Source organism: Pelodiscus sinensis, chromosome 19 (assembly GCF_049634645.1).
Source record: "Pelodiscus sinensis isolate JC-2024 chromosome 19, ASM4963464v1, whole genome shotgun sequence".
NCBI lineage: Eukaryota > Metazoa > Chordata > Testudines > Trionychidae > Pelodiscus > Pelodiscus sinensis.
This window is the reverse complement of record NC_134729.1, coordinates 17,929,836-17,957,544: the sequence shown is the minus strand read 5'-3', so window position 1 is coordinate 17,957,544 and position 27,709 is coordinate 17,929,836. Positions and strand designations below refer to the sequence as shown.

The window sequence follows — 27,709 nt, the reverse complement described above, 5'->3', positions numbered from 1 at the left end:
AGGCCAGGCCAAAACACGCCTGCCGAGGGCAGGAAGGAAGCGAGACGGGGGACTTTCCTCCCCCCGACCATCTCTCATCTGTGTCTTTGCCCAGCCGCTCACGCAGGCCTGGGGAGCCAGCCCGATGGAGGCAGCCTAGCGACCCCCATGCCCAGCTCCCAGCCCTTGGAGAGGAAGCCCAGCGCGCCGGCTCCTTGTGGCTCCGGCCCAGGCCGAGCTGTGCGCGCGGAGACGCCGCCCCACATGAGGTACCGTGGGTGGAAGGGGGCTGGGCGGGGGGGAAGGGGGCTGGGCGGGGGGGAAGGGGGCTGGAGCCCGGCTCGTGAGCCTGTCGAAGGGTAGCGGGAGGGGCTCGGCCCTCCCCCCGAGACCGTCCGTACCCCGAGGGAAGGGCTGCAGAAGAGGCCGGATGAGGGGGGTTGTCTCGTGGGAGCAGGGGGGGTCTGGTCCTCGCTCCCAGCTCTGCCCCGGCTCCCCGTGGGACATTGGCGAGTCGCCTGGCTGCTCAGGGGGAGACGTCAGAGCGGGGCCCGGTTTTCAGAGCACCCAGCCCCCACCCTCGGGAAAGTAGGCCACTTTTTAAACAGCTGGGCCTCCGTGCCTCAGTTTCCCCCCTGTAAAAAAAATTGCTCCCAGGTTTGTGGCAAAGTTGGCAGCCCTTGGCTAGTCGGGCTGAGGGGGCCAGTGGAGGCCGGGGACCCTCTCCCCCCGGCGGGGAGGCAGGGGAAGGTGCTGCTCTCCCTTGGTACGACGAGAATCCTGGCTCTTTCTCTCACTCACACGTGCTGCACGAACGTGCCCCCCCCACCCCCACCCCCACCCCGTGGAGCGCTTTAAGAGCAGGTTGGCCAGCGCCTGGCAGGGCTGCTTGGCCCTGACGCAACCCCACGCCCTCTGTTCCGGAGGGAAAGAGACAATCCGCGTTAGATCTGCAGGGCCCGACTCTTGGCTCCCCTGCCCTCCAGGGCGACGGTGCCTGGGCCACGCCTGCAGACACTGGGGTGTACCGGGGGGGGTCATACAGGGCAGCAGAGAGAGACCAGCAATGCCATCAGCACCTGCTGGCTTGGAAGGAAGCAGCTGTTGTCCTTAGGGCAGGCAGATCCATTCCCTCTCGCTCCCCCATCCCACGGGCAGGAGCCGGCCAGGGCAGGGTTGGCTCCAGGTGGGCATGGCCAGCTGCCAGCAGAGGGGGCGGGAGCCTGGTGAGGATATTGGGGGGGGGGCAAGATTTTTCAAGTCACTGAAATCGCTTCTGAAGCCGGGGACTCGGTCAGCTTGGCATGGCCAGGTGCTCCTGGCTGGGCGGGCGCCGGCATGACCCGAGTTTGGGGGGTCTCAGCCAGGCGTGGGCAATATGCCCCGTCCTGGCCAGCCGAGGCTTGAGTGAGCTCCCCTGCTCCCCCTTGGGCGTGCCACGTTAGGCCCAGCACGGAGGGCTGAGAAAAAGCATCACGCCCGGCGCCCCGGAGCCAGCCGCCCGCGCCCTGGTGTGGGCACCGCTGGGCTACCACGGAGGGGCTCTTCCTCGCCGGCGGGCGGAGTTTGCGGGTGCTCCTCTCCCGGCCGGGGGGCGGGCACGGCAGCGGGGGGAGACGGGCGGCTCTCAGGCGGGTGGCGCAGGCAGCTGACTTCTCGGGCCCACCCCCCCTGCATCCTGCCCCAAGCCAAGCAGCCGTGACTCAAACCACACGCGGGGGGCGGGGGGAGGGTGTGACGCAGCTTTCACGGCCGCCTGGCTGATCGCAAGCGCATTGGAAAGAAGGCCAGGCTGGGGGCGGCGGGTTCTGCGCGGCAGCCGGGGCTCCTGCGGCCGCAGCGGCGCTCGGCTGAGTCCCTCGCGCCCCGCGCCGCTCTGGCTGAAGCAGCTGGGAGGGGACCCAGAGCAGTTGGGGGCACTTGCCGGAGGAGGAGAGAAGTGGGGTGGGGGGGCGGGATTGCTGCCTCTCTGGGTTTTCCCAGGAGGGTCCCGTTTTGGAGGCAGCTGTCCCAGGAAAGCGGGGTCCCCGGGACTCGCTGCCAGCGGGCCCGTCGGGTGATGGCAGCGTCGGCGTTTCGGGCGGGAGGCGGAAGCCCCCGCGCAGGGGGCGCAGAGGGAAGGCGCTTGCAGGAGGCGAGAATGTGCCCGGAGCCCAGCTAACCCGCCCCCGCCTGCTGTTGCCGCAGGCTGCCTCCCGCCATGACCCCCCTCGGAGAGGACATGCCCCTGATCGAAAACAGGTCCTGCAGCATGTCCTCCGTGGAATCGGGGACCCTGCAGGTGCACCTCTACCGCCCCGCCCCCCGGGCGGACCCCGACACGGGCAGCGTCCTGACCTTCGCCTACGGCGAGTACCTGGCAGAGGAGGTCTGCGTGGAGGCAGCCAAGGCCTGCGGTGAGAGGGGAGGGGGTCTTGGAAAGAGGGGACCCGGGGAGGGGGAGGGGAGGCTGTGGCCCCGCCCCTCTCGCACCATGCCACGCCCTCCTGAGCCACCACCATCATGGCGCCATCTGGTGGCCGGGGGCAGCCATGGGGTGGCGGGCCAGACCCTCTCCCAGCTGGGGAGACCGTCACCTCCCAGGGACCGAGTGTCTTCGAGCCCCGATCTCAGCGGGGGGAGGGGGCAGCCGCAAGGGGCAGACCAGAGTCTGGACTCTGATGCCGAAGGAGGTGGGGGGGCCTGGGCTGCCACCCCAGGCACGGCTCGCCCAGCTGTTTTCGACCCGCTCGCCCGAGCCCGGCTTGCCTGCGCCTGGCACCCGGGCTGCGAGGTTTGCTCCCGCAACTGTAGTGTAGACGCAGCCATCCGGCTACCGGAAGGGAGGCGCCCCGGGTGCCCTCCGACCAGAACTGTGCCCCGGGCACGGAGTCGACAGATCCCTCTGCCCGGCGAGCCAGCCGCTGGGGCCGCAGCCTCCTCCCGCCGTCAGCCTGCCCGCCACTGCCCTAGACGCCAGCCCCACGGCGCGGCTCTGGAGCAAGGCCTCACCGGCCACTCTCCACCCCACAGGGATCCTGCCCGTTTGCCACTCCCTCTTCGCCCTGGCAACCGAAGATCTGAAATGCTGGTTCCCACCCAACCACCTCTTCACCGTGGACAACTCGAGCTGCCAAACCGTCGTCTACAGAATCAGGTGCTTGCGGGCTTCCAGTCCCCCAATGCTGGGCGCCCACCGCTCGGGGGATCCCCCAACCCTCACCAGCCCCTCTCCACCCCCACTGGGATCCTGGCATCCTGCTTCTGCCAGGCAGGTGCAAGAAACCCTCCAGGAAACACTCCTGGGACAACCTGCCCTGTTGGAAAGTTTTCCAGTGGTCCATAGAGACTCCTGGGGAATGATATAAGAGCCTCTGGAGAATACAAGCCTATGCCATGCCCATCATCTGAGCACCTCCGGTCCCACGGGACTGGTGTGTCCCGCATGTGGTTCATTTTCCCTCTGGGTGGGGGTTTGGGGCTCACCCTCCCCCCCGGCAGGAAAGTTGCCCCCTTGCCCGCATTCTTGCTGCTCTGCCTCCTTGCTGTTCTACCTGAACGTGGCTGCCCCCTGATAAAGTCCCCCCCGGGGAGCTGGTGAACCCAGGAGCAGATGCAACCCTGCGAGAGGGGCAGCTGTCACCCTGCCCAACACAGAGACGAGAGGGTCTCGTTTTCCTCGGCAGGTTTTTCTTCCCCAGCTGGCTGGGGCCGGGGAAGTCGTACCGCTTCGGGATGCTGAACGACCGGGCCACCGCCGTGCTGGACTGCCCCACCATCGACTACCTCTTCGCTCAGGTGAGCGGTGCCCGAGGGAGCTGTAAGCACCAGCGGGGAGATTCGGCCGGGGCATCTCCCTGGCCCGTTCCCGGGTAGGCTCAGGCCCTCTCAGAGATCCAGAGAGACCACGTCCGGCTTTTGAACCCCCTCGCCAGAATAAAACCAAAAACCGGCGACCCCAATCCAGCAGCAGCCGCTAATCGGCGAGGACACGTTCCCCGCGGTCTAAACTTTGTTAAAACTGTACGAACAGTTTTAACAGGACAAACGCTGTCTCCGTTAACAAAACAAAAAAATGATCTTTTACCCAATCCCTGCTCTTCTATGATTCAATTTCCCGCTCCGAGCTTATGTCTATGCTGCAGTTTTCCTGGAAAAACGACCGTTTTCCCAGAAAAACAATACTTACATCCACACTGCTATTGCGGGATTTCGAAAGAAAGTCAAAAGAATGGAGGGGGGTTTTCTGAGGGCAGTAAACCTCATTCTACGAGGAAGATGCCTTTTTCCGAAAAAGGCACGTGTGGACGGGAAGGAGAGTGGGTTTTTTGAAAGAAGAGGCCTCCAGGAAAAAACACAGGTGCTCTGGTGGCCACTTTCTGACCACAGTAATCAGAGCTGAAATGTGAGAGAGCGTCCAATCAATGCAGACGCTCTCTTTCGAGACAGCAGATTGCTTTTTCATCGCGCTTTGGCTGTGTGGACGCTCTTTGGAAAGAAGTTTTCCCGGATGATCTCTTCCGGAAAAGCTTCTTCCGAAAGAAGCCTGCAGAACAGACGTAGCCGGAGCTCGTGCTCACAGGTTCGCCCCCGAGGGAGTCGTATCAAACCACGTGGCGAAACGTATCAAATGCCACAAACTGAGCCGGGGTCTAAATTCGAGGCCCCCTTCGAGTTGGAGGCCCAGGCTAACGGGGCCTCCTGGCCCGTCCTCTGATACGTCAGTTTCACCACCCCCATTGGGCAGCTGAGGAAAGGATGCGCAGAGAGATAAGGCAGCTGCCCGGGGCAGGAACCGGGTCTCCAGATGGAGCTCTGAGTGAGCTGTAACTAGCGAGGAAATCCCCATGCAGTGAGTCAGAAGCCACCCATGGCTGTAAAGCTGTGGGGACGCTGCCAGGGGTGCCCCCAAAATAAAGCATCGCTTGGAGGGTTCAGGGGTCCCCCGCTCCCTCGGAAGGCAACTCACTCAGTGGTTCCACATTCTGGAGCGCTGGCCGGAGCTGGTGGTGCCGATGGGGCGGCCGGGGGGTGACGCGGTTCCCCCTCCGACCGCGTGCGCTGAGCTGACCGTGCGTGGTGTTCTTGGGGGCCGGCTCCCAGTCCCGCAGCGATTTCATCAGCGGGCGCATGGAGGTGGCGCTGAGCCTGCAGGAACAGGAGGAGTGTCTCAGCCTGGCCGTGCTGGACATGCTCCGGATGGCCAAGGAGAGGAAGTGGAGCCCGGAGGAAATCTTCAGCTGCGTCAGGTGAGGACGGCGGGAGCCGGAGCCGCTCCAGAGTTCCACTCGCCCCGGTGACGGGACCCAGAGCCGTCGCAATCACAGGCTGAAAGCGCCGGCTTCCCTGCTCTGCTGGGCTCCGGGCTGGGTCCCACAGCTGGTGCCAGACCACGCTGGCTCACCCCCACTTGCTTCTCTGCCTCCCAGTGCCCCCGCCAGCTGGTTCCATGGGCCCCAGCTGGCGAGCATCCAGCATCACCTGCCCCACACACACAAACACACCCGCCGCGTCTTGCGTAACATCTGCAATGGGGAAGCCGGGTAGGAGAGGCCAAAGAGTGGGGGGAGAGATCAAGACCCAGTCTCCTCTGCCCCCCCAGCTACAAATCCTGCATCCCGGAGACACTCCGCCAGCAGATCCAGCAGCACAGCTTCCTGACCCGCAAGCGGATCCGGAGGAAGTTCCATAAGTCCCTGCAGAAGATCAGCAGCTGCCGGCCGGACAATCCGTCCCTCAAGCTGAAGTACCTGATGGACCTGGAGAAGCGGGAGAAGACGTGGGCAGTGGAGAGCTTCCTGGGGCGCGCCCCCCGCGGTGGTGAGTCGGGCCAGGAGCAGCTGCGGGTCATCCACGTCTCGGGAGAGAACGGCATCTTCTGGAGCCACAGCGGAGACGAGGTGAGGCGGGGGGATGCACAAACCTGTGACCCCCAGGGCTTTGCTGGGGGGATTCCACCATGGGCGCCTGAGATGGGCCGGGGGGGGAAGGGCTGTTGCTGCCCCACACTTTTTAAACAGGGGTGCTGGAACAATTGGCACAATGTGTGTGTGTTGGGGGGGGGCTGAGAGATATTGACCCAAGCTGTAAACCCTGGATATAATGGAAACCACTTCGAACTGGGGGGGCTGCAGCACCCCTTGTTCCAGCCACCCCCCTTTTTGTAGCCCTTTCCCCACCTCTGCATTGAACCTCAACAAGGTTGAGTTAAATGAGTCTCTGAAACCTACAGCAGCCACTAGAGGGGGCTGCCGGCGTCCATGTGGGTCACTGAGGAAGGGAATCACGAGGAAAAACCAGACAGGTTTTCGTTTCCTGTTTCTCATTTGCAAAATTCAGCACCTGTCTTGCCTGCTCTTTCCCGGGGAAACAACAGTCCACTGGAGATCGCAGAAGCCTCTAATCCGGGAAACCAGACCAGGGAGGTGGAGAGGGGAACGGCTTGTCATCCCCTCCCCCTGCTGCCTATGCCTCTGTGCATTATATTTGTTCTTTCTTGCCCACTCTTTAATCCCACCACCACCCCAGCCCTTCACTGAGGCTCCTGCGTTCTCCGGGAAGCCCAGGGGCAATAAGAATCGCCCCTCCTGCTGCGTCTAAAACCTGGGTCCGAGGCTCAGGGGACATTTCGGGTTGATTCTTCCTGCCCCCGCAGTAGGAAAACGCTCCGTTTGGAGACCCAGTTCTTCACCTCTCCTCCCCCCTCCCTGCCCCAGAACTGGCAGCCATTCTGCGACTTCCCCGAAATCGCCGACATCAGCATCAAGCAAGTGAGCCGGGATAGCAACCCCGTGGAGAACCGTCTCGTCACCGTCACCAAGACCGATAACAGGATCCTAGTGAGTGGGGACGGGGGAGAGGGGAACCTCAGTCCTGCCCCCTGCTGGTCCCTTTGGGGTTCACAGATGTCACGGGTCTTGGTGTCCTTTCCTGGAGCTGTAGGGGAAGGGACCTCGAGGGGATCTAGGTAGGACCAAGTAACCTCGACCATCCCTGACCGGTGTCTGTCCAACCTGTCTTGAAATCTCTCCAGAGATGGAGATTCCACAAGCCCCCCTGGGCAATTTATTCCAGTGTCTCACCACCCCGGACAGTTGGGAAATTTTTCCTAATGTCCAACCTAAACCTCCCCAGCTGCAGTTTAAGCCCCTTGCGGCTTGGCCTGTCCTCCGTGGTTGTGGAGAAGGATGTGTCTTTGCCATGTGCTTGCACCCTGGCATCAGGTCTCCCCTCCCCCAGTCTTCTCTTCTCCTGACTAAACAAACCCTGGTTTTTCGTCCTCCTAGCAGGGGTGTACCTGTGGGCGGGCTGTGGCTACCCACGTAGCATGCCGGCCCACCCCCTGGATCCACAGGCAGGAATTCCCAACCCAACCAGAGCTCAGCGTCCGTATCCCTCTCCTGCTGGGCCAGGGTCAGAGGCCAGAGCAGCTGCATGTGGGGTGCCGGCAAGAGCGGGGCACAGCCGGGTGGATGGACACCGAGCCGGGGTCCGGAAAGGCAGACAGAGCTCACGCCCCACCTGGGTCCCCTTCTGCCCCATGGACGCGCCCTGCAGTCTGTGTGACCCAGTTCCATATTCAGGTGGGGGGAAGGAGCGGGTAAGGGCCAGCTAGAGAGGCTGGGGGGACACGGTTTCCTGTCCCCCATCTTTGCCCACCCCAAAAATCAGGGATCACCCAGTTTTCCGGTCCTAGCTACGCCACTGCCTCACAGGTCACGTGTTCTTCATTTTCACTGCTCTCCCCTGGACACCCATGACCGCTGCCCGTCCACAATCCCTTCCCCCTGCAAATTCTCAGCCTGTTTCTCCCTCTTCGTTGGGACCAAATCTGCACCCTGCTCACTTCCCCTGCCTTCTGCAGTGAAACCAGGTCTCCGTGGCACTGAAAGAACGTGTTGGATCATCCAGGCCTGGCTTTAATATCCCCCCCCCCCAGGTCTGGGGAGCTAAGTCCCCTGTCACCACCACGTCCTCGGCTTTGGAAGATTTCGTTAGTCGTTTATGACCAAGCCTCATCCACCTCTATTTTCTAGCTTGCAAGCCCAGGAATACTGTAGCAGATCCCCCCCCCATGACATCACCCCTTTTAGCCTTAGCCAGGAACACAGTCCACCCCCTCGTTTGCCTTTTTTGCACCAGTGCCTCATTGACTCCTTCCACTCGTGATCCACCATGGGTACTGGCGCCTTTTCTACAGCCCTGCTGCCTGGCCACTCGGTCCCATTTTGTATTGGTGCCGTTGCAGTAATTTTTTTCTTGTGCGCCCCCTTTTGGAAGTGGAGGATGACGGAACAAGAAAGAACCAAAGTAAAGTCTCTCTAAGCGCACCAGTGCTGGGGAGAGCATGACATGTGCCTCTCCTCTCTCGGGTCTGCACTAGGCTCTATGCAAAGTGGGCTGCGGCAAACAGCTGTCTGCTTAGAGCTCGAACGATCTACGGGCCGGACAGCGTAAATGAAGCCACAGCTGTCACCGTACAGGTCCCCCAGCTCCTGGAGAACCGGCACCCCCATTCTCTCCCCCTCCCTCCTGCTGTCAAAACTGGTCAATTACAGGGAAACAGCACAATGCATTGGCCCTGGTTCCCGGCCCCACGGCCGGGGCTCACTGCACTGGCTTGGCCTGGCCGAAGCGCTTGTGCAGGGCTGGGTAATAATTTTGACCGGGGGGGCCACTTCAGAAATTTTTGAAGTGGCCCCGGGCCACCCTGGAAGGGGCGGGGCCTCAGGCGAACAGGCAAAGCCAGGGCACTTCCATGCTCCCCCCCCCCGCCCGAGAACCACCAGCTGGAGGTTCCCTCTAGGAGCCAGAGTTCCTGGCAGCGGGAGGAGACTTCACACACTCGCCCCTCCTGCCCCCAGGTCAATCAGGGCCTGGGGGGTGGAGCAGCGGCAAGCCCCTTTGCCCACCCCTGTGCTGGTGGGTTAGAAGGGCTCTGGCTTGGCTCAGACTCCAGCTGTGCCCCCCGCTGTCTCTCTCCGCCCCCCCGCAGGAGGTGGAGTTCCCGACACTGCCCGAGGCCCTGTCCTTCGTCTCCCTCCTCGACGGCTACTACCGGCTGACGGCAGACGCCCACCATTACTTCTGCAAGGAAGTGGCTCCCCCCCGGCTGCTGGAGAACATGGAGAACCAGTGTCACGGACCCATCAAGTGAGGATGGTGGCACGGCCGAGTTAGACGCCAGCTCTCCCGCCAACCTGGCAGCACCCGGCTCTAAATTCCAGGGGGAGGGCGGTCCCAAATTCCCTTTTCCGGGAAAGATCAAGGATGCGTTTAGGTAGGACCTACACAAAACCAACGCTTGTTAGCTCCCCCTTTTGGCTCCGACAGGGCACCGCACTGGCTCGGCTCACCACTGAAAGAGGAGGGAGATGATGCCCACACCGGGGAAAGGGGTTTTACAGAGGGGAGTATTCCTACCTCCGCGAAGGAGCGTGGTGTAGTGGTTAGAGCAGAAGAGGTCGTTAGGACTTCTGGGTTCTGTTCCAGCTGCCCTTCCGCATGGAGGAGGCGATAGCCTGTTCTGAAACCCCTTCACTGCACATCCAGCTTCACGTGGCCTTTGGAAACCGACCCAACACCCACCGGGTGCCGGGTGCCAGGGCGGTCTGCGGTATCTTAAAGGGACTGTACCAAGAGGCTCTGCTTGGCGCCTGGGATCCTGGCGCGGGGCCTGACCCTGGGCTGGGCTTTGCAGGTCCGAGTTTGCCGTGGAGAAGCTGAAACTGGCAGGGAGCAGCGAGGGGCTCTACCTCCTCCGACGCAGCCCGCAGGACTTCGACAGCTACCTGCTCACCGTCTGCATCAAGGTACGGCGTCGCCGTGAACGGGGCCTGGCCCCAGCTGGGGAGCACGGGTGTGGCAGGCAGCTTCCCAGAGTGTATTCCTGCTTCCCAGCCCTGTGCCGGGGAGGTGGGGTCTGCCCCCGGGGCTCCAACTCCAGGTGAGCATGAGAGTCCAGTCCGGGATTCCCCAGTGACCATCCAGGCTGGGCAAGGGTCAGGCTGAGTCGGCCAATCAGAGAGAGGATCTGGAGTGGGACTGGGCTTCCCTGGAACAGATACTGAAAGACCTGGCATGGATTTCTCTGCCTCCCTGGACTGGACAGTGGTCCCAGCCCCAGCTGGAGCGTTACGGCCCCCCATTGACCGGTGGCTATTTGGGGAGCAGGAGGGCCGTGCCGTGGAGCTGAGGAGGCCCAGCTCCTTGGCCGGAGGGCCCCTTGTGGCTGAGGAATCCTTTGGCTCACACGCTGGCTAACTGCCCCCTGCCCTCTCGTTTCTGCCCCGGGCCACGCAGACGCCCTTCGGACCGGACTACAAGGGCTGCCTGATCCAGAGGGACAAGGAGGGGGGCTATGCCCTGTCCGGCGTCGCCAGGTGCTTCAGCAGCCTCCAGGAGCTGCTCCGCACCTACCAGCACTGCACCCTGCACGCCGACGGGCTGGCCCTGCACCTGGCCACGTGCTGCCCTCCCCGGCCCAAAGGTAAGGCCCGGGCGGGCCAGCCCGGAGGGCATCTGGGGGCGCCACCTGGGTCCAGCCACGGGGCACATGGTGGGTGGGAGCCCGGGTCTGCCCGGCCAATGGAGGGGGAGGAGGGAGGACCCTAATGGCAGCACAATGGCCTGTGATGTCACAATGGTGGGTGTGGCCAATAGGGGGCGTGGCTCTGCCCTGTGTTGGCCACACCCACTGCCGTGACAGCCCCGCCCAGAGGTGCAGCCGGGCCCGTGGGCACTCCGGCTCGCACACGGAGCCGCGGGAGATGGTGCAGGAGGACGAGGCGAGTTTCTCCCATCCCAGAGTCTGTCTGCCTTCCGCCCCACCCCAAGCGGTGCACATCCGAGGCCAAGCCCCGAGGCCAATGCTGGGAGCCCCCTCCCTTCTTCCGCTGACCCCCGGCAGGGCGCCTGGGTCAATGACATGGCGAGACCCACCCCCCACTCACCCCAGGCCTTGCACCCGCCTGATCCAGCCCCTTCCTCCTCTTCCAAGAAAAATCCAACCTGCTGATCGTGCGAGGCAGCTGCTGCCAGCTCCCTGGTTCCCCCTGCGCACCCCGCCGCAGCGTCAACCAGATGATGTTCCACAAGATCCAGCCGGAGCACTTGACGTGGGTAAGGAGGGGGTGGGGTAGGGCCCACACCGGGGTCTGACTAGGAAGCTCTGCCTCCCCCGTGCCTCAGTTTCCCTCTGTGAAGTGGGGGGTGCTGTGGGACAAGGCTGAATCCTTTGGCTTGGGGCTGACAGGAGGAGCTGATAGGCCCCGTGCATGGCAAAGGGAGACAGACAGCGGGGACCCGCACTGCTCTGATCCCGCCCGGCCTGGGAGAGGAGTCAGACACCGGGGTGAGGGGCACAAGGGGGCTGGGATTTCCAGAGGAGGCTTGAGTGAGTTAGGTGGGCGCTGCAGCAAGGGAGGAGACACTGCAGCAGGGAGAGGCCAGTGGTGAGTGAGATCAGAAGCCATGGGGATGGGCAGGGACTTCTTTATACGACTGACCTTACCCTGGGAAAGGCAGGTCCCCTCGGCCTAGGGGCTAGGTTCCCCAGGCAGGGGCTGCTGGAGGATTGTGCCCTGGCTAGGAGGAGCCCGGGAATGACCCAAGGTGGCTGAAGGGGCATGGGGGTGCCCCTCTTTATTTATTCCTCCCCCCCCCCCATCTGTTCACTCTTGCCTGCAACAGGGCGAGAACTTGGGCCAGGGATCCTTCACCAAGCTTTACCAAGGCTTCTGGCAGGACCAAGAGGATGAGGAGAGCCACAAGACCCAAGTGCTGCTGAAGGTGATGGACGCCAGCCACGGCAGCTGCTCCGAGGTGAGGCCGGGGGTGGCCTGGGAGTGGGGGAAGGCAGGGTTCCCTGCAAGCGGAGCGCTTGGGCAGCCGCTCAGGAGAGATTCAAATGCTGCCTGGCTGATTAGCAGCACCACTGGCAGCGTATGTTTCTATTGGTGGTGCACATCCGCACCTGCCTCGGTGCACAAAATAAAATTGATTCCACACACGGTTGGAAAAAATGAGAGGGAATGTTGGTGGGGGAGCAGACGCCCTGGGCTCCCTGCAGTTCCGCCCGTGCTAGCCTAGCGAGGGCAGAGGGAGCGTATGTGCAGCACTGCACTGTGCTCAGGGGGACCCTGCCGTGGTTGAAGGATTCCTGGGGACTCCGGTGCCTGAGTGAGTCCCCTGGGCTCTGCTCCCTGCATCCTCACCAAAGAGCCAGGAACAACCAGGCTAGCAACGGGGAAACCACCCTGCCCTGCCCTCCACTGGGCATTCCCGTTGGCTCGGCTGCTCCTATTCCACCAGCCAGCTGGGGGGCACCAGGGGATGGGCGTGCCCACGGACCAGCCGCCTTCTGTCCCAGCCGGCGTCGGTTCTGCCCCAAGCCGCCCAGTCCAGAGCTCCAAAGCCAGAGCCAAAGCAAGGGGGTATCCTGGGGGGGCCCAGCCAGGCTGCTCACCCCGGTTCTCCCTCCGTTCCAGTCCTTCCTGGAAGCCGCCAGCGCCATGAGCCAGATCTCGCACAAGCACCTAGTCCTGCTCTATGGGGTCAGCATCGGGGAAGACAGTAAGTGGCGGCCCCCGCGGGGGGCTCTCCGAGGAGGCTGCCCAGCTCGTCGCGTGTCCGTGGCGGCCCCCGCGCTGGGAGTCGGCTCTGGCGCGTCACTGCGGGGAGGCCCCATTAGGCTACGTCCACCCAGATACCTCCGGCACCCCGAAACAGCGATCCCGCCCCCTAAGAGCAAGCCCGGTCTATGGAAATGCACCCGGCGCGCTATTCCCACGTCCCCGTCCGCCTCAGCGGGTTATTTCGAAACAGGCGACGCGGTTTGCGCAGCAGAAACTGCGTCGCTTATTTCGAGGTTTGGGGGGGCTGTGGAGACGCCCCGTGACCGTTGAGGCGCCCAGGCGGCTGACTGGTCAGTTTCACTGCCGGAGAACGGGACCCCGGTGTCGCATCTCTGATCACGTGGTCACCCAGGTAGTCCTGCTCTAACCACTAGGCCACTCTCCCTCCTAGAGCTGGGAATGGAACCCAGGCCTTCTGACTCCTAGCCCCTCACCCACTGGCTTCACCCTGCTCCAAGGGGCTAGGGAGAAAACCCTGAGTCCCTGCCCCTGGCTCTAACCACGTCCCCTCTCCCAGGTCCCCATTCTAGCTCTCGGGCCCCACCCTGCCCCCAGAGTGGGGAACACAGGAGTCCCGATCCCCTGTTCCAACCACTAGCCCCCCCTTGTACCCCCCTGCAGGATCCGAGTTGGCCAATCTGCAGCATTAAAACTGGTTCCAGTCCCCCCAATTCGGGTGGTGAGAGTCACCAATCCGACTCACTAAAGGTCTTAGTTGGAAAGCAGCGTGGGGCGCGGGAGCTGGGGGTCAGGCCTGGGAAGGGGGAAGGGCCCAGTGGGGTCTCCTCCCAGCCTCTGAACCAGGAGGGCACCCCGAGGACACTCCCCCCCAACCCTCTCGCAGGTCCTGGGTTTTTTTCCCTGGTTGCAGTTATTAACTCAGCAGCCTCCGTAGCCAAATCTCCTGATCCCTGCTCCCCCCCACCCCACAGGCATCATGGTGCAGGAGTACGTCCGCTATGGGGCCCTGGACACATACCTCAAGAAGCACCGGGCTGGGGGCCAGGTGACCGCCAGCTGGAAGCTGGAAGTGGCCAAACAACTGGCCTATGCACTCAACTTTTTGGTAAGCCGGCGGACGACGTGTGCTCAGCCCCCCCCCCCCCCCCCCGAGCCCCGCACCCCACATCCTCACATAACCCCACTGCAGTACGCCTCCCCCCCATACACACACACACACACACACACAGAGGCTGCTCCCAATTCAGCTGGGTAAGTGCGTTCCATTCCTCCAGCTCCACACATTTTGCAAGGGGAGGAGGGGGATGATCAACCCACTTGACAGATGGCAAAACTGAGGCCCCAGGCAGGGCAAGCCACTTACCCAAGGTTCCCCCGCTGCAGAGCCTGAAACAGAAGCCAAATCCTCTGAGTTCGAACGCCGTGCGCGATGCTACCCTGCCTTAACAGCCGGCTTTCCTTCCCCCCACCCCGCTACTGAACTGTATCTAGGGTTGCAGGCAGCCTTAATGCCCCCTGCCAGGCAGCCAAAGCATTGGACTAGGAGCTGATTGGGTCCACCTGATCTGGCTGCCGGGGTGAGTCAGCAGAAACAGCTCTGCCCGGGTGCCTCCCAGATGGCTTCAGAGCCCCAGTTTCTGCTGGAAAAGGCAGAGGAGCGCGGGGGGGACGTAGCAGCGCCCTGGCCAAATTGCCGGGGGTAGAGGGAGGTGCAGAGGCAGCGGGGCTGTTCCCGGTGGCCGGGGTTTGCGGCTGACCGCCTGGCTCCTTCCCCAGGAGGATAAGAGGATCACGCACGGCAACGTCTCCGCCAAGAAGGTGCTGCTGGCCAGGGAGGGGGACGCCGCCAGGGGCAGCCCCCCTTTCATAAAGCTCGGAGACCCCGGCGTCAGCCTCGCCATGCTGGCCAAGGAAAGTAAGTTCCCCGAGGGTGCGCTTGCCCCCATGGGGACCCATCGGGGCTTTCTCAAGGGCCCCCGTCGCCGGAGTATCCGGGTCCCTCCTCGCCTGCAACAGTGTCATCCACCCAGCCCCTTCTGCACGGCGGGCAGGGCGCCGATCCCCCTGTGCCCAGAGGGGAAACTGAGGCACGGGCAGCTGAGGCTCAGTTTTGCACGGTACTCAGGCGGGGCTGTGCTCCGCCTGGCCGTGCCCAGCAGGTTTCGGAGCCTGGATCTCCCGTCCAAGTGGGATTGAGGGGCAAAGGAGCTGTCAGTTTGGGATTCAAACGCCTCTCTTCCCCCCCCCCCCGGCGTGTGCTCCCCTGCAGTGCTGATCGACCGCATCCCCTGGGTGGCCCCCGAGTGCATCAGCGACCCCAAGACCCTGGCGCTCCAGGCCGACAAGTGGAGTTTTGGCGCCACCCTGTGGGAGATCTTCAGCGGGGGCACCATGCCCACGAGCAACCTGCAGCCCCGCCAGGTGAGTCGGCCCCTCTGCCCCTGGAATCCCCCCTTCCCGTGCGTCGGAGCCACGAGGCAGCCCCCGGGGGGCCCCCTTCCTCTGCTCCTGCCCCGTCGGCGGCTGGGATTGACAGACCTGGAGATGCAGGACAGTGGAGGTTCCTCTGGTTGGCTCAGGGCGATCCGAGGGAAGGCCTCAGTCAGCCCCTTCCCCCCCCCCCACATCGCAATCGGCTTCAAAAGCCTCAATTAGGGCTCATTCCCGTTGGCCTGGCGGGGGGCTAAGCCCCTCGGGGTCCCTGCTTCCCGCGTCCCTCGCCCGGCAAAGGCTTCGCTTTTTGGTTTCCCCCACCGGAAGCTGAAATCCCCAGGACTCCAGGAGCTGGTGCTTTATGTACAACTCCCAGGAGCCTGCAACTGACGAGAAAGCCAGGCTGCTTCAGCCCTCGGGGGCGGGGAATTAGCGGGAAGGAAAGCTGCCCTTCCCCGCCGCATCTTGTTTTTCCCGACTCTCCTTCCCCTGGCTAGAAACTCCGGTTCTACCAGGCTGGCCAGCAGCTGCCAGCTCCCAGGTGGATGGAGCTGGCCAACCTCATCACGCAGTGCATGGAGTACCGGCCGGAGCGGCGCCCCTCCTTCCGGGCCATCATCAGGGACCTCAACAGCCTCATCAGCTCGGGTGAGCGCCAGGCCGGCACGCGGGGGCACCGTGCCGAGAACAGTTTGCCTGCCGAGCCACACGCCCTGTTGTACCAGCTGGGGTCCCCTGGGCTCTGGTCCCAGTGTGCCAAGCTGACCCCAGTGCCTCTTGCTGCAGGCTGGCTCCAGGGCATGGCACCCGGTGGGGTACACTGGCCAAGCAGCCTGACCTTTCCCCATCTTTCAGATTACGAGCTGCTCTCGGACCTGGCGCCCAGCGAGCTCCCAGCCAAGGACGGGTTCTGGGGCTACGCCAAAGTCCCAGCGTGCCAGGACCCGGCCCTCTTCGAGGAGCGGTACCTGAAGTACATCTGCGTGCTGGGCAAGGTGAGACCCGCCAGGCCCCGCCGGCAGGGCAGCGGGGTCCCATTCCCGCGGGCGGCACCCCCACCAGCTGCTGAGCAAATACCCCCCAATACCCATCTCGTGGCTCGGAACCCAAGCAGGACGGGGAAGCTGGGCCGAGACCCCCCGCCGGATCCCAGCCGGCCGGGAGCACGATTGCGGGGAAAGGCAGCCCCGCCTCTCCGCGTGCTTTGTGTGTGGGGTGCCGCGACTGCCTCCCGTTTGGATCCTCAGCCGGGGGAACCGCTCCTCTCCCTCCCTCGGCTCTCGCCCGCCAGCCGGCTGGGGCTCTGCTTGGAGCTGCGCATTTCCCCGAGCCGGGACGTAGCCCTCTCATTTCGTGGGGCTAAAGTCACCTCTTTGCAAAGTTCTAAAAGGCCTAAGTTCTACTTTTGAGGGTGAAAATGGTGCATTGGCTGCCCTGCACGAGGGCCAGTTGCTCCTGGCTTCCGCCTCCACGGGTATCTTGTAGCAGGGAGTTCCGCAGGACAGACGTGCATCCCTCACTTTAGTGCTGTGCCAATCCGTGTCTCCACCTCCTTCCCCAGCCATGCTGGGTGGTGGGGGTCATGAGGGAGATCGGGGTCCTTGCCACGGCTGCTGAGCCCCCCGGGCGCCGCCCTCTCGCCTGTTCCAGGGGAACTTCGGCAGCGTGGAGCTGTGCCGCTACGACCCGCTGGGCGACAGCACCGGGGAGCTGGTGGCCGTGAAGCGGCTGCAGCAGAGCTCAGACGAGCTGCTGCGGGACTTCAAGCGGGAGATCAGCATCCTGCGCGCCCTGCACAACGATTTCGTCGTCAAGTACCGGGGCGTGTGCTACAGCCTGGGTGAGCCGGGCGCTGGGCTAGGCGGGGTGAGCGCTTGGCGCAGCAGGAGCCCAGCAGCTCTGCTAGGGCCATGGCCCTGCCAGCAGGGGGACCAGGGCAGGCCGGGGGCTGGATGTGGGGCAGAGTGTGGGGTGTTGGGGCAGGGGGCTGGGCGTGGGGCAGGGGCTGGGGCAGGGGGCTGGGCGCAGGGCAGGGGCTGGGGCAGGCCAGGGACTGGGGCAGACAGGGGCTGGGGCTGGGGCAGGCCAGGGACTGGGGCAGACAGGGGCTGGGGCAGGCCAGGGACTGGGCACGAGGCAGTGGCTGGGTGCGGGGCTGGGTGTGGGGTGTTGGGGCAGGCCAGGGCTGGCCGTGGGGCAGGGGGCTGGGGCAGGCCGGGGCTGGGCACTGGCCGTGGGGCAGGGGGCTGGGGCAGGCCGGGGCTGGGCAGAGGCCGGGGCTGCATGTGGGGCAGGGGCAGGAGGCCGGGGCTGCGGCGTGACGTGCTCTCGGCGGCAGGGCGGAGGAGCCTGCGGCTGGTCATGGAGTACCTGCCCAACGGCTGCCTGCGGGACTATCTGCATAAGAACCAGGAGCATCTGGACCACAAGAGGCTGCTGCTCTACGCCTGGCAGATCTGCAAGGTAGGGAACGCGGCTGCGTCCCCCGTCTCCCCCCCGCTCAGCCAGGGCAGCTCCTGGCACCTCCCTGGTGCCGACAGAGGGGCAGGCCCGGTTGGCCACGGCCCCGAGAGGCCCCCCAGCCAGCCCCAGCGGCAGAGGCCCGGTGACTGAGGTCTGGCGCCCGGCCGGCCCATCCCCTCCCTGCCCCGGGCAGCGCGGCGCGTCCGTGAGGCAGGGAGGGGCCGAGAGTCCAGGCCAGCGGAGCCCCAGTTTCAGTGCAGCCCATTAGAAATACCGGAGGTGGTTTCCCAGATCGGGAGCCGAGCTGGGCTTCCCAACCCTCCCGAAGCCGGGGCCTGTCAGCTGCCACCCAGCACCCCTCCCACCAGCCATCCTCGCCCCTGCAGCAGGGAGGGGAAACTGAGGCACGGGGCAGTGAAATGACTCTCCCACGGTCACCCTGGGAGCCTGGGACTCAGCTGGATGCCCGTCCTCCCCCCCCCCCCCCCCCCCGTGGGCCTGGGGCAGGCGGCACCAGACCGGAGCTGGGCAGCAGTGTGCGTTTCCCCACTCTCTTCCAGGGCATGGAGTACCTGGGATCCCAGCGCTACGTCCACAGGGACTTGGCCAGCAGGAACATCCTGGTGGAGAACGAGACCCACGTGAAGATCGGGGACTTTGGCCTGGCCAAGCTGCTGCCGCAGGACAAGGAGTACTACGTGGTGCGGGAGCCGGGACAGAGCCCCGTGTTCTGGTAGGGGAGACACGAGCTGCCAGCCCCCGCTGGGCTGAACTTCACTGTGGGGGCGGGGGAGGGCGGCCGCTCCCAGAGCAGCTGAAAGCAGCAGGACTCCTGGGTTGTTTTCCTGGCTCTGCCACTCACTCCCCGTGCAGCCTTGCCCATGACCCCTCCTCTCTCGGAGCCTCATATCTCCCCTCTGTGGAATGGGCATAAGCCACTCGAGGGACTGAGCGTTCCCCCACTCCACCATACGATCCAACCTTCCTGCTGGAGGGGCCCTTTCGCGCCAGTCACACAGTCCGTGCTAACAACGGTGCTTTGTAAACAACAGTTCAACAGCCGCCCTGTGACATCAGTTTTCTACAGAGGGGGAAACTGAGGCACGGGCCTACAGCCACCTAGCGAGTCAGCTGGGGATTCTTAGCCCTACGCTCTGTCTGCTGGACTCGGCCGCCTCTCACACTGCTCCCCTAGGGCAGTGCTAGGGAGGCCTAGATTGGTGGGGAACGGGGCAGACAGCAGGGTAGGGGGAGCTGCTGGAGGCTCCGGCCTCTAGTCCACGTATCTGGGGGGCTTTTGAAGACAAAAATGGGGGCGTTTCAAATATGCCGCCAGAGGCCCAGCTGGTGCAAACGCCAATGGAGCCGGGCCCATTGACTCCGGCCGGGGGTCTGGCCCATTGGTCGCAAACCGCTTACCCAGCCTGGCGCGTGCCCGCCTGCCTCACTGACCCCCTCCTCCCGGCCAGGTATGCGCCCGAGTCCCTGTCGGAAAACGTGTTCTCCCGCGAGTCCGACATCTGGAGCTTTGGCGTCGTCCTCTACGAGCTCTTCACGTACAGCAGCCGAAGCCGAAGCCCCTCCGAGGTGAGACCCTGCTCCCCACGGGCTCCATCACCCACTAGCACCACGGGGGCCCTGAGTTTGGAGTTTCTCCACCTCCGTGCCCAGGAAAGAGCTTTGGCCCATCCCCCTCTGCCTCCGCCCTCACGCCAGAGCATAACTTGGCCCGGCTCACTTGGGCTTGCCCCAGACGAAATGCTGAACAACCCTGGGATCCACATAATCTTCAACACTGGATGCCTCAGACGGTTTAATTTCCCTTGCCTCGGGGTGCTACTAATCAGGCAGCCCTGCCTAGGGTGGGGCTGGGTTTCCTTCCTGACCACAGCCAGCTCAAACCCTGACGCATGCGAGCTGAAAACTCTTTCACTTAATAAACATCCTATTATATTCCTGGAAACCAGCGACGCGCCTTTCTTCGCTAATATCCTGCAGCAGTAAGTTACGCAGGTGAACCCCCGCCAGGAGTCCCTCCTGGGTCATTTATCTACATCATCCCGGACAGGTGTCTGTCCAACCTGCTTTTCGATCTCTCCAGTGCTGGAGACTCCGCAACCTCCCTAGACAATTTATTCCAGTGTTTCACCAGCTGGACAGGAAGTTTTTCCTAATGTCCAACCTAAACCTCCCTTGCTGCAATTTAAGCTTCTTGTCCTGTCCTCAGAGGCCAAAGAGAACAATTTTTCTCCTTCCTTCTTGTGACGCCCTTTTAGGTACTTGAAAGCTGCTCTCCTGTCCCCTCTCTCTTCTCTTTTCCAAATTAAAGAAGCCCAATTCTTTCAGTCTGCCCTCCTAGCTCATGTTTTCCAGGCCTTTTGTCCTTTCTATTGCTCTTCTCTGGACCCTCTCCAGTCTCTCCACCTCTTTCCTGCAACGTGGTGCCCCAAACTGGACAGCAGCACCTGCCCCGCGCCCCACACCTGGCCCCAGACTGCCCCACAAGTTGCTGGACAAGCAGAACTTTGACGGGCTAACAGAGGACCCCAGGTTCTGCATGGTACCGGGGAGGGGCGGGAATCAAACATACAAGCAGCAAATGGCATCGCAGTCCCCGCTCCTGCCTGTGGAGGGAGACAAAGTCAGGTCTGGCCCGGGGCTAAGGGGACCCCCCCCAGACCCCACGCCTGCTTGCCGAGGGAGACCAACCCTTTCCTGCCTCGGTTTCCCCCCGCCTTGCAGGAATTCCTCCGCATGATGGGACTGGACAAGCCTTTGCAGGTCATTTGCCACCTGTTGGAACTCCTGAAGGAAAACAAGCGTCTCCCTGCGCCCCCCGGTTGCCCCCCGGAGGTAAGGAACTTCCCAGGGGGAGGGGGGATGGCTCCATCGTGTGCGTCCCCCTCCCCCCCACATGTTCACCCCCTTCTCCCCCCCAGGTGTACGGCCTGATGCAGGGCTGCTGGGCCTTCAGCCCAAGCAAGCGGCCCCAATTCAGCGAGCTGGGGCTGAAGATCGAGGCGCTGCGTGACAGCCGGAGCAAGGTCCGGGGGTAGCCGGGGAGGAGAGGGGGGCAGCGCCCAGGCCTCTGCGCCTGTCTGGACTTGGTGCTCCTGGACCCCGCGCGGAGAGACCCTGACGTGCGCGCCGCCCCATTGGCTGGAGGGACCGTGACGGTGGGGTCCCAGGGCAGCGGGGCCCACCTGCCGCTCGCTGGGAAGCTGCAGGCGGCGACAGAGAAGAGGGCACTGGGACACACGGTCCCCGGCAGCCCCCTGCGCCCCTCGACCCTGCCTCCCGCCCGGTTGCGGGGCTAAGCCAGACATGGCCCATGCATGAGGCAGGGCAGCGAAACCGGGGCCCTCTGGGCTGAAGGTTTCAAGGCCACCGAGCCCCACTGATCCCTCCTCCTCGCCCCGGCACCATCTACCAGCCGCAGAGCCACCAGGCTGCCCAGTCCCCAGGGAGCCTACGTCACTGGCCTAGCCTGCTCCTACGAGGCTTGACTCACCCGTGGCTGCCCGGAATCGTGGCTTCCCTAGCTTAGGACTCAGCTTCACATCAACTGGTCAGGGGCTGAGGAGCATTCCCGGCTGCAATGCCCAGCTGTTTGCCCGTGTAAGTGACTGGGGAAACTGTGTCAGCCGCCTGTTGGTGTTGGCCTCTCTGCTCCACCCTAGGGGGCGCTGCCCCTCGCTGCCCTGTGGGCTTTGCTCATGCCGTGCGAGCCCGGCCTTGAACCCAAATCAGAACTGGGACTCGCTTGCTTCTGGGTGTGATCCAGAAAGTTAAGTCGCTTTTGCAGCCACTCCTGTTTGCCTCTAGGCAAAGGAGCCGGCTGGAGCGACCGCTGCCGCCAATCTTATAAGATACTGCAGGGGCCTTCTCACACCTGGGTTTTTCGTGGAGGGGGAGAAAGGACTGGAAATCAATTTCAGCAACCCCACCCAGAGCGCTGCGAATTACAGAAGAGCAGCACTTTATGCGTTCATTTCCTTGTGCAGAGAAAATAGCAAGCTCTGAATGCAAGGAATCGCTTAGGGTTAAGCAAGTGGTTTTGGTCTTTGAAGCAGAGAGGAAGTTGGGGGATTCTTTCCCCTCTGCCCCAAAAAAGATTAAACGAACATTTTTCATTTTTATACTCATTCAAGGTGTGCTCTAAAACAGTCTTTCTCAACCTTGTTTTTTTTTAAAGTACCCCTCTTCAAAAAAAAAATTATAAGTACCGGCAGTTTCAGAAACACCAAATTATTTTCTGCAATTACAACACGTTTGTTTAAACAGTGTAATCGTAGCTGGGCGGGTGATGACCTTTTTGGGTGTAAAAAGTACAAAAATATTCAAGCGCTGTACAACTTAAAACAAAAACTCCGTTTTCTCCAAATGCCAGTTGTGTTGATGTTCCCGCCCAGACTTCTCTCGAGTACCCCTACGGGGACACGTACCACTGGGTGAGAAGCACTGATCTAAACCATTCAGCTTTTCCATTTAAAACCCAGCCGACATGGGTTAAGAAAAGTTATTTATTAGTTCCCTAAATAGAAGAACTAGAGGACACCAAATGAAGTTAATGGGGAGCAGGTTTAAAACTAATAAAAGAAAGTTCTTCTTCACACAGCGTGTAGTCAACCTGTGGAACTCCTTGCCAGAGGAGGCTGTGAAGGCTAGGACTATAACAGAGTTTAAAGAGAAGCTAGATAATTTCCTGGAGGTTAGGTCCATAAAAGGCTATTAGCCAGGGGATAAAATGGTGTCCTTGGCCTCTGTTTGTCAGAGGCTGGAGAGGGATGGCAGGAGACAAATCGCTTGATCATTGTCTTCGGTCCACCCTCTCTGGGGCACCTGGTGCTGGCCACTGTCGGCAGACAGGCTACTGGGCTAGAAGGACCTTTGATCTGACCCAGTACGGCCGTTCTTATGTTATGTTCTTATGGGTTGGCTTTTCAGAGGCTGAAACCCCTTTGGTATTGCGTGGCCAAAACGGGCAGCATTTTTGGCTCCCACACCAAAGCAGGGATCCTTTTCGTCCCACAAAACCGTTCCCAAAAAATTGGCCCAACCCCCACGTAACATAACACAGCAGGCACCTTTCGCGGATACCCCAGGCTGTGTGCCGCTTTGCAAAGCGTTAACAGATACGCCTTACGAGCCAGGGTGTTCGGGCCCATTGAACTAGATCGCTTTTACAATAGTGGGCACGTAAGAGTGGGTGGCAGGATTAGAGTTTTAATTGCTAAATAGCAGTAGCCCTCGATTTCATCATGTGCACGCCCACAAAGCAAAACAGACCTAGTGCCAGCGATAAGAATCAACTTTTACAGCCCGGCAACGTAAGATAAATGCTTTTAGAGGCTGTTATTCCGACAGGTGCTGTTAACGTCTGATTTCTCGATTAGAAAGCTTTTCACTTTTTGAACCTGGAAGGCGTCTGCCATTCACTCGTTCTCAGATTTCGCCCCACCCCTCCGGCCGCGCTTGCTTGCCACCCTGCAAATTACCTGGATTAGAAATGGACCCAAAACGCACACCCATAAACACGGCTCTGTTTGGCCACAAGGCTACAATGGAATTGCGCCTCACCTCGGGCACGAGAGGGACTTTGGACGCACGGCGGGCGTGGCAAACAATTGGCTGGCGTTCAAAAAGCCCATCGGAGCCCCTCTGCCCCAAAATGACGAGGTGCTTTAAAAAAAAGAGAGACTCATTTTGGGATCTGCGCCTTTGGCACCCGGCTCCGGCGCCCGGGAACGGCCCAGATCCAAGCTTTCAGGCAACACCTCTGGACAACCGAGCTGCCGGAATACGAGGACCGGAGCGTTACAGACAGACAGACCGCTCCCCTCCTAGGGCCGATGTTAGCGGCGGGAGGGTAGCAGCAAGATTTTGGATGAACAAAAAGCACCAAAAGTTCAACCCTGTCTGGGGGCCTAACATGGGTAACTAGCCACCCCCAGAACTGCAGGACGGATAGGGGGTGAACACGCCCCCTTGCCAGCCCCCCGCAAGCAGGGCTGTGCCTGGCACTTCCATCCTTCACCAAGCAGGGCGCTTGGCAGGGGGCAAGGCCGGGTGCCAGGCGACATGCCCCGACTCGCCGGGGGGGCCGGTTTATCGGGCGTGTGCATCTTGGCCGGGAGCAGCAGAGCGTTTGCAGCACAGGCTGTGACCTTCCCAGCTGGCTCCTCCGCCTGCCCAGGCACTAGGCTGGCTGGTGCTGGGCCCTTCAGCCCAGAGGCCGCCTGGTAAAACTGGGGCGCCTGATCCCTTTGAGCAGGGGGCGGAGGGTGCCCATGGTGTGCCAGGGCCAAATGCAGCTGCTGGGCCGGGGGGAGATCTGGCTCTTAACCAAAAGGCAACAGCCACCGGTGCTGCCCCGGGTGGCACATGCCCACTGGGCCAGGGCAGGAGGGCGGCACCCGGGTTCTCCTGGGGACCTAGCCCAGCCGCCAGGGCTGGGTAGGAGCCGAGGACAGTCCTGGCTGATGACCCCGGCGGGCCAGTTCAGGGGAAGGATCGAGGGTCCGTGCATTGGCCACATCCTGCCTGAGCCTGTCTCTCCACGGCAGGTTTTATAACCCAGGAACCATTCCCGTGGCTCAGTTCTGTCCCCGCCCACGGAACGTCCTCCTGGTGCTGCCCCAGCCCCGCCCCTTCCACGCGAGGCTCCGCCCCTGGAGACAAGCCCCGCCCACTCACTTCCCAATCCTTCCCGGCCACCTGGACGGCCAGGGCTGCCGTTCTGCAGCCGAGGCCCCAGCCTTCCACTGCTACGGGGGAGCTGGGTTGCCACACTGCAGCCCCGGCTTTCCCAAGCAACCAGGGCATGTAGGCAGCGCCTTCCCATGCCCCCACCGCCCATGGACACAGCCTGCCAGCAGCGGCCGTACCGAGGCCAAATCTAGAGGCAATACAACCTCTCTGCTCCTTCCTGAAACAGCCATCTCCCCTGGAGAGTTTAGACACAAGAAATCCGGCGCCTTCGGCCCTGTCGTCCGGGGAAGGTTTGGCGACCGAAGTGCTGGCGCCGTGCAAAAGTCGCCAGAAGTGAAAACCATTTTCAAACCCATTTTTCTAGCTCCCATTGTCGACCTTTCATGGCCATGGTGCTAGCTCCCCGATGGACAGACAGAGCAAGGCATTGTGGGGAGCATCCCTCAGGGCAGGGCGGTAGGAAGGCAGAGTTGATGCCTGCACTTCTTGGGATACCCTCGTAGCTCTGGGAGCTCCCCGAGCCAAGGAATGTCAGAGCAGCACAGCCGTCTCTCCGGCCCTCCCCCTGCAGCAGCCGCCTGCCTGCCGCTGGGTTCCTAGCTGGGCGGAACAGAAGCAGTCCAATGATTTGTTGTTTGTTTGTTCCCCAAAGGGAGCAGCTCCCTTATCTGTCAGACACTTTGCGGAGCTTTGAAAGGGGAGAGGCGCAGGCCTGCAGGGCAGCAGAGATCACAAAACACTGAGCAGAGCCACCAGGGCAGGCATGGTGGGATACTGGAAGAAGTGAGTTCTCTCAACAAAACAAACAGCAGAGCCTACCCTGGCTCTTTGTCAACAATAACGGGAGGGGAAAAGACAAAAGTCGCTCGCATGGTTGGAAGTTTTTTGTCACCAAAAGTGGGTGTTTTTCCCAACAAAAGTTGCATTGCAGTGTAAACGCTTTCACTGTTTTGTCATCAAAAAGGCAAGTTTTGGTGACAAAACACAAGGTGACAAGGCCTTTGTTAGACTAGCTGATGCTGACAGTCCCTTCTAACCCGATGCTTCTGTGAGTCAAACTACCCCCACCCAAAGAACACCAAAGGTAGCAACCAGCAAACAGCCAGGCCAGCTGTTCCACTCAGAACTAGAGCAGGGAGACATTTTTCAACCAACATTTCCTTGACTGGGAAACTGGAGGTTCAGGTCCCTCAAGACATTTTGCAAATGGAGAACTTTTTGTTTCAGCATTTCCAAAATGACGGGCTGTGATTATTTTTTAATTCTAATTCACTTTTGGTTAGGAATCTGATTTTTATGTTATTAAAGAAAAGTTTTGAAAAGGTCAAAGATGAAGCCCTTTTTTTTTTTTTTTTTTTTTTTTTTTTTAATACAACACATTTTTGTTCGAGGAAAAAGTTTTCACTTTGGTTGGACCAAAGTTTTTCTTTCAATTTTTCAGTGAAGCCAGTGAACAGAAATCTCAGAAACAGGGTCCTTTAGATGCAGCCCAGGCCCTGAGACAGTCCCTGCCTCACAGAGCTCACAGCCTAATACACAAAGGGCAAGAGGGGAAACTGAGGCACCAAGCCATGGCCTAATGCTACCTGGGAGCTCAGTGGCAGAGCTGGGATTTGTACCCAGAGGCCCAGCCTGGCACACCAGCCCCCACCGCAGCTCAACCAGAACCACATGCTTTTCTAAGCCACTGTCCCCAGTGGCTCGAAGGGGAAATCGAGGCCCGGGGTGTTGGTCCCCCCGAGTCAGTGCCCAAGACAGGGAGAGAATCTTGGCACCCGAGAGGCCAACCCAGGGTGTCAGCCAGTAGCTCACATCTGCCCGTTTGCCCAAGTCGACTCTCCCTTTCCATGCTGCCAACCTTGACTAACTATGCTCCCCCACCGTCTCCCCACCGGCATAGCAGCTCACTGGGACTTTCAGTGCTGCAATGCCAGGTGTGACGGTCTCACACACACACACACACACACACACACGCTTTATGAAGTTTTCCATATGAATGTAAATATGCATAACTAGGAGATGCAGAGATGCTTTGGAAAAAACACCTCATGTAACCGATCAGTTTTAATGTTGCAGCCTGCTAGACCTGTAGAGCCTATGTATCATTCGTGCACGAAAAGTTAGCACTATAAAGCATGAGACAGTTTATAGTTTAAAATGTGCTAGAGACATTACTGGTGCCCCGCCCCCAAAAGTTTTAACGACTTGGCAATCAACTTAATGACTTGAAAACAGACTTGTTTGTCCTGCGCGTCCAAAAGTGATTGGATGAGTAAGACATGTGACTACCCCACCTCATGCCGGCATTTCATTTTGACCCTGGGAGTTTTCCACAGAAGGGGGAGGAGGTAGAACAAAAGGTTGCAGCCCTGGGGGAAGGACGATTTAAGCAAGGGGATACCATCAGCCTGGAGATCCAAGTCAGAGTAAAAAATCAGCTGTGACTTGAAAACCATCCCTCAAATGGGAACAGCTCAGTAGGATAAGAATGTGCCTGCAGTACGTTTTTTCAGTGAATTAGCACCCGTTCTGCATTTTTTTTTCATTTTAACTTAGTAACTTACTTTGATCTGTCTGTAATAAAAACACTTTTGTTTACTATCAGGCCCAGTGTAAATCATGGTTACCTGTGGGGGAGCAACCAGTGCGCATCTCTCTCTTTCATTGACCAAGAGGGTGAACGTCCTCATGAACTTTCCTTGTGTAAAACTCTTACACAGAGATAGGCGGATTGATTTGGGGCTTTGATCTTTTGGGGGTTTGGTTCCTGGGTGCTGTGCCCTTGAACTGAGTCCTCCTAGAGCTGAAGTGGTTCAGTGTCTGTTGCTCTTCCGGGTTACCCCAACTCTGTGCCCTGTCTGGAGACCAGAGGACCTGGCCCAGCAGGACAGGGGGTGGGGAGCCCCCGAGAGCAGGAAGGAGGGTGTCAGCGGCAGGATCCGCACATCGGGGAACAAGCCCAAAGGGGCTTCTGTGACTGCACCCCAGAGATGGGCTGTTACAGGCCACACCTTAAACACACACGAGTGTGAACACCCGGCCTTGCCCAGGCCACCCACAGCCCAAGTGCTGGGTGCAGAAAAGCCCAGGCGAGCTGAACCAGCCCGGTGCCCACACCAGCTCTGCACGGAGGTCTCCGCACCGACTCTAAGGCCAAGGCAGATCATGGGAGCCCAGCACCCAGGCGGGATCAACCGAGGGGCTTCAGGCACAGGAAGGGCCAGTCACAAGCACAATTTGCTGCCGGGACAGCCTGCCCCAGGGAGGCCACCTCCGGAAACCCGAGACAAAGCACCAGCTCTAGAGCCCCCGTTTGCTCCTCCCTCCCCGTACCTCCCTCACAAACAAACCGAGCGCTCCTCGAACCGGGACCCCTCCCCAGCCACAGGCACCAGCGTGGCCAGGGACCCAGGAGTCCTGCGGAGGCTCAGCCCCCAGGCGCTGAACTAACATCCCTGCAGCCAGCAGGATTCTGAACTCAGAGCTGCAGGAATTCACCACCAGCTGAGATCCAGCCCTAGTTGGTCCGCAGGCTCCAGGGCTGCCCC

At 61.2% G+C, this 27,709-nt stretch overlaps 1 protein-coding gene across 1 annotated transcript; it reads left to right on the top strand.

Annotated features, from left to right (window-relative positions):
• On the top strand, window positions 1–25,528 carry JAK3 (Janus kinase 3). The gene is made up of 24 exons (XM_075902754.1): window positions 1–248; window positions 2,167–2,375; window positions 2,992–3,115; window positions 3,645–3,756; window positions 5,062–5,207; window positions 5,561–5,858; window positions 6,675–6,797; window positions 8,954–9,111; window positions 9,659–9,770; window positions 10,261–10,447; window positions 10,958–11,079; window positions 11,650–11,781; window positions 12,447–12,531; window positions 13,526–13,659; window positions 14,331–14,469; window positions 14,824–14,975; window positions 15,485–15,635; window positions 15,843–15,982; window positions 16,638–16,827; window positions 17,326–17,450; window positions 18,011–18,183; window positions 18,920–19,037; window positions 20,193–20,303; window positions 20,390–25,528. Exons 1-24 carry the CDS (start codon window positions 148–150, stop codon window positions 20,504–20,506), a joined length of 3,459 nt encoding a protein of 1,152 aa, XP_075758869.1. The 5' UTR covers window positions 1–147; the 3' UTR covers window positions 20,507–25,528.
• The last annotated feature ends 2,181 nt before the right edge of the window (window positions 25,529–27,709 follow it).

Bases quoted from the DNA above. Each gene is read 5' to 3' on its own strand.
- JAK3 (XM_075902754.1), top strand. From the start codon at position 148: ATGCCCAGCTCCCAGCCCTTGGAGAGGAAGCCCAGCGCGCCGGCTCCT. The intron at 3,757-5,061 runs GTGAGCGGTGCC...GCCGGCTCCCAG, and splicing joins TCGACTACCTCTTCGCTCAG to TCCCGCAGCGATTTCATCAG. The intron at 16,828-17,325 runs GTGAGCCGGGCG...TCTCGGCGGCAG, and splicing joins GGGCGTGTGCTACAGCCTGG to GGCGGAGGAGCCTGCGGCTG.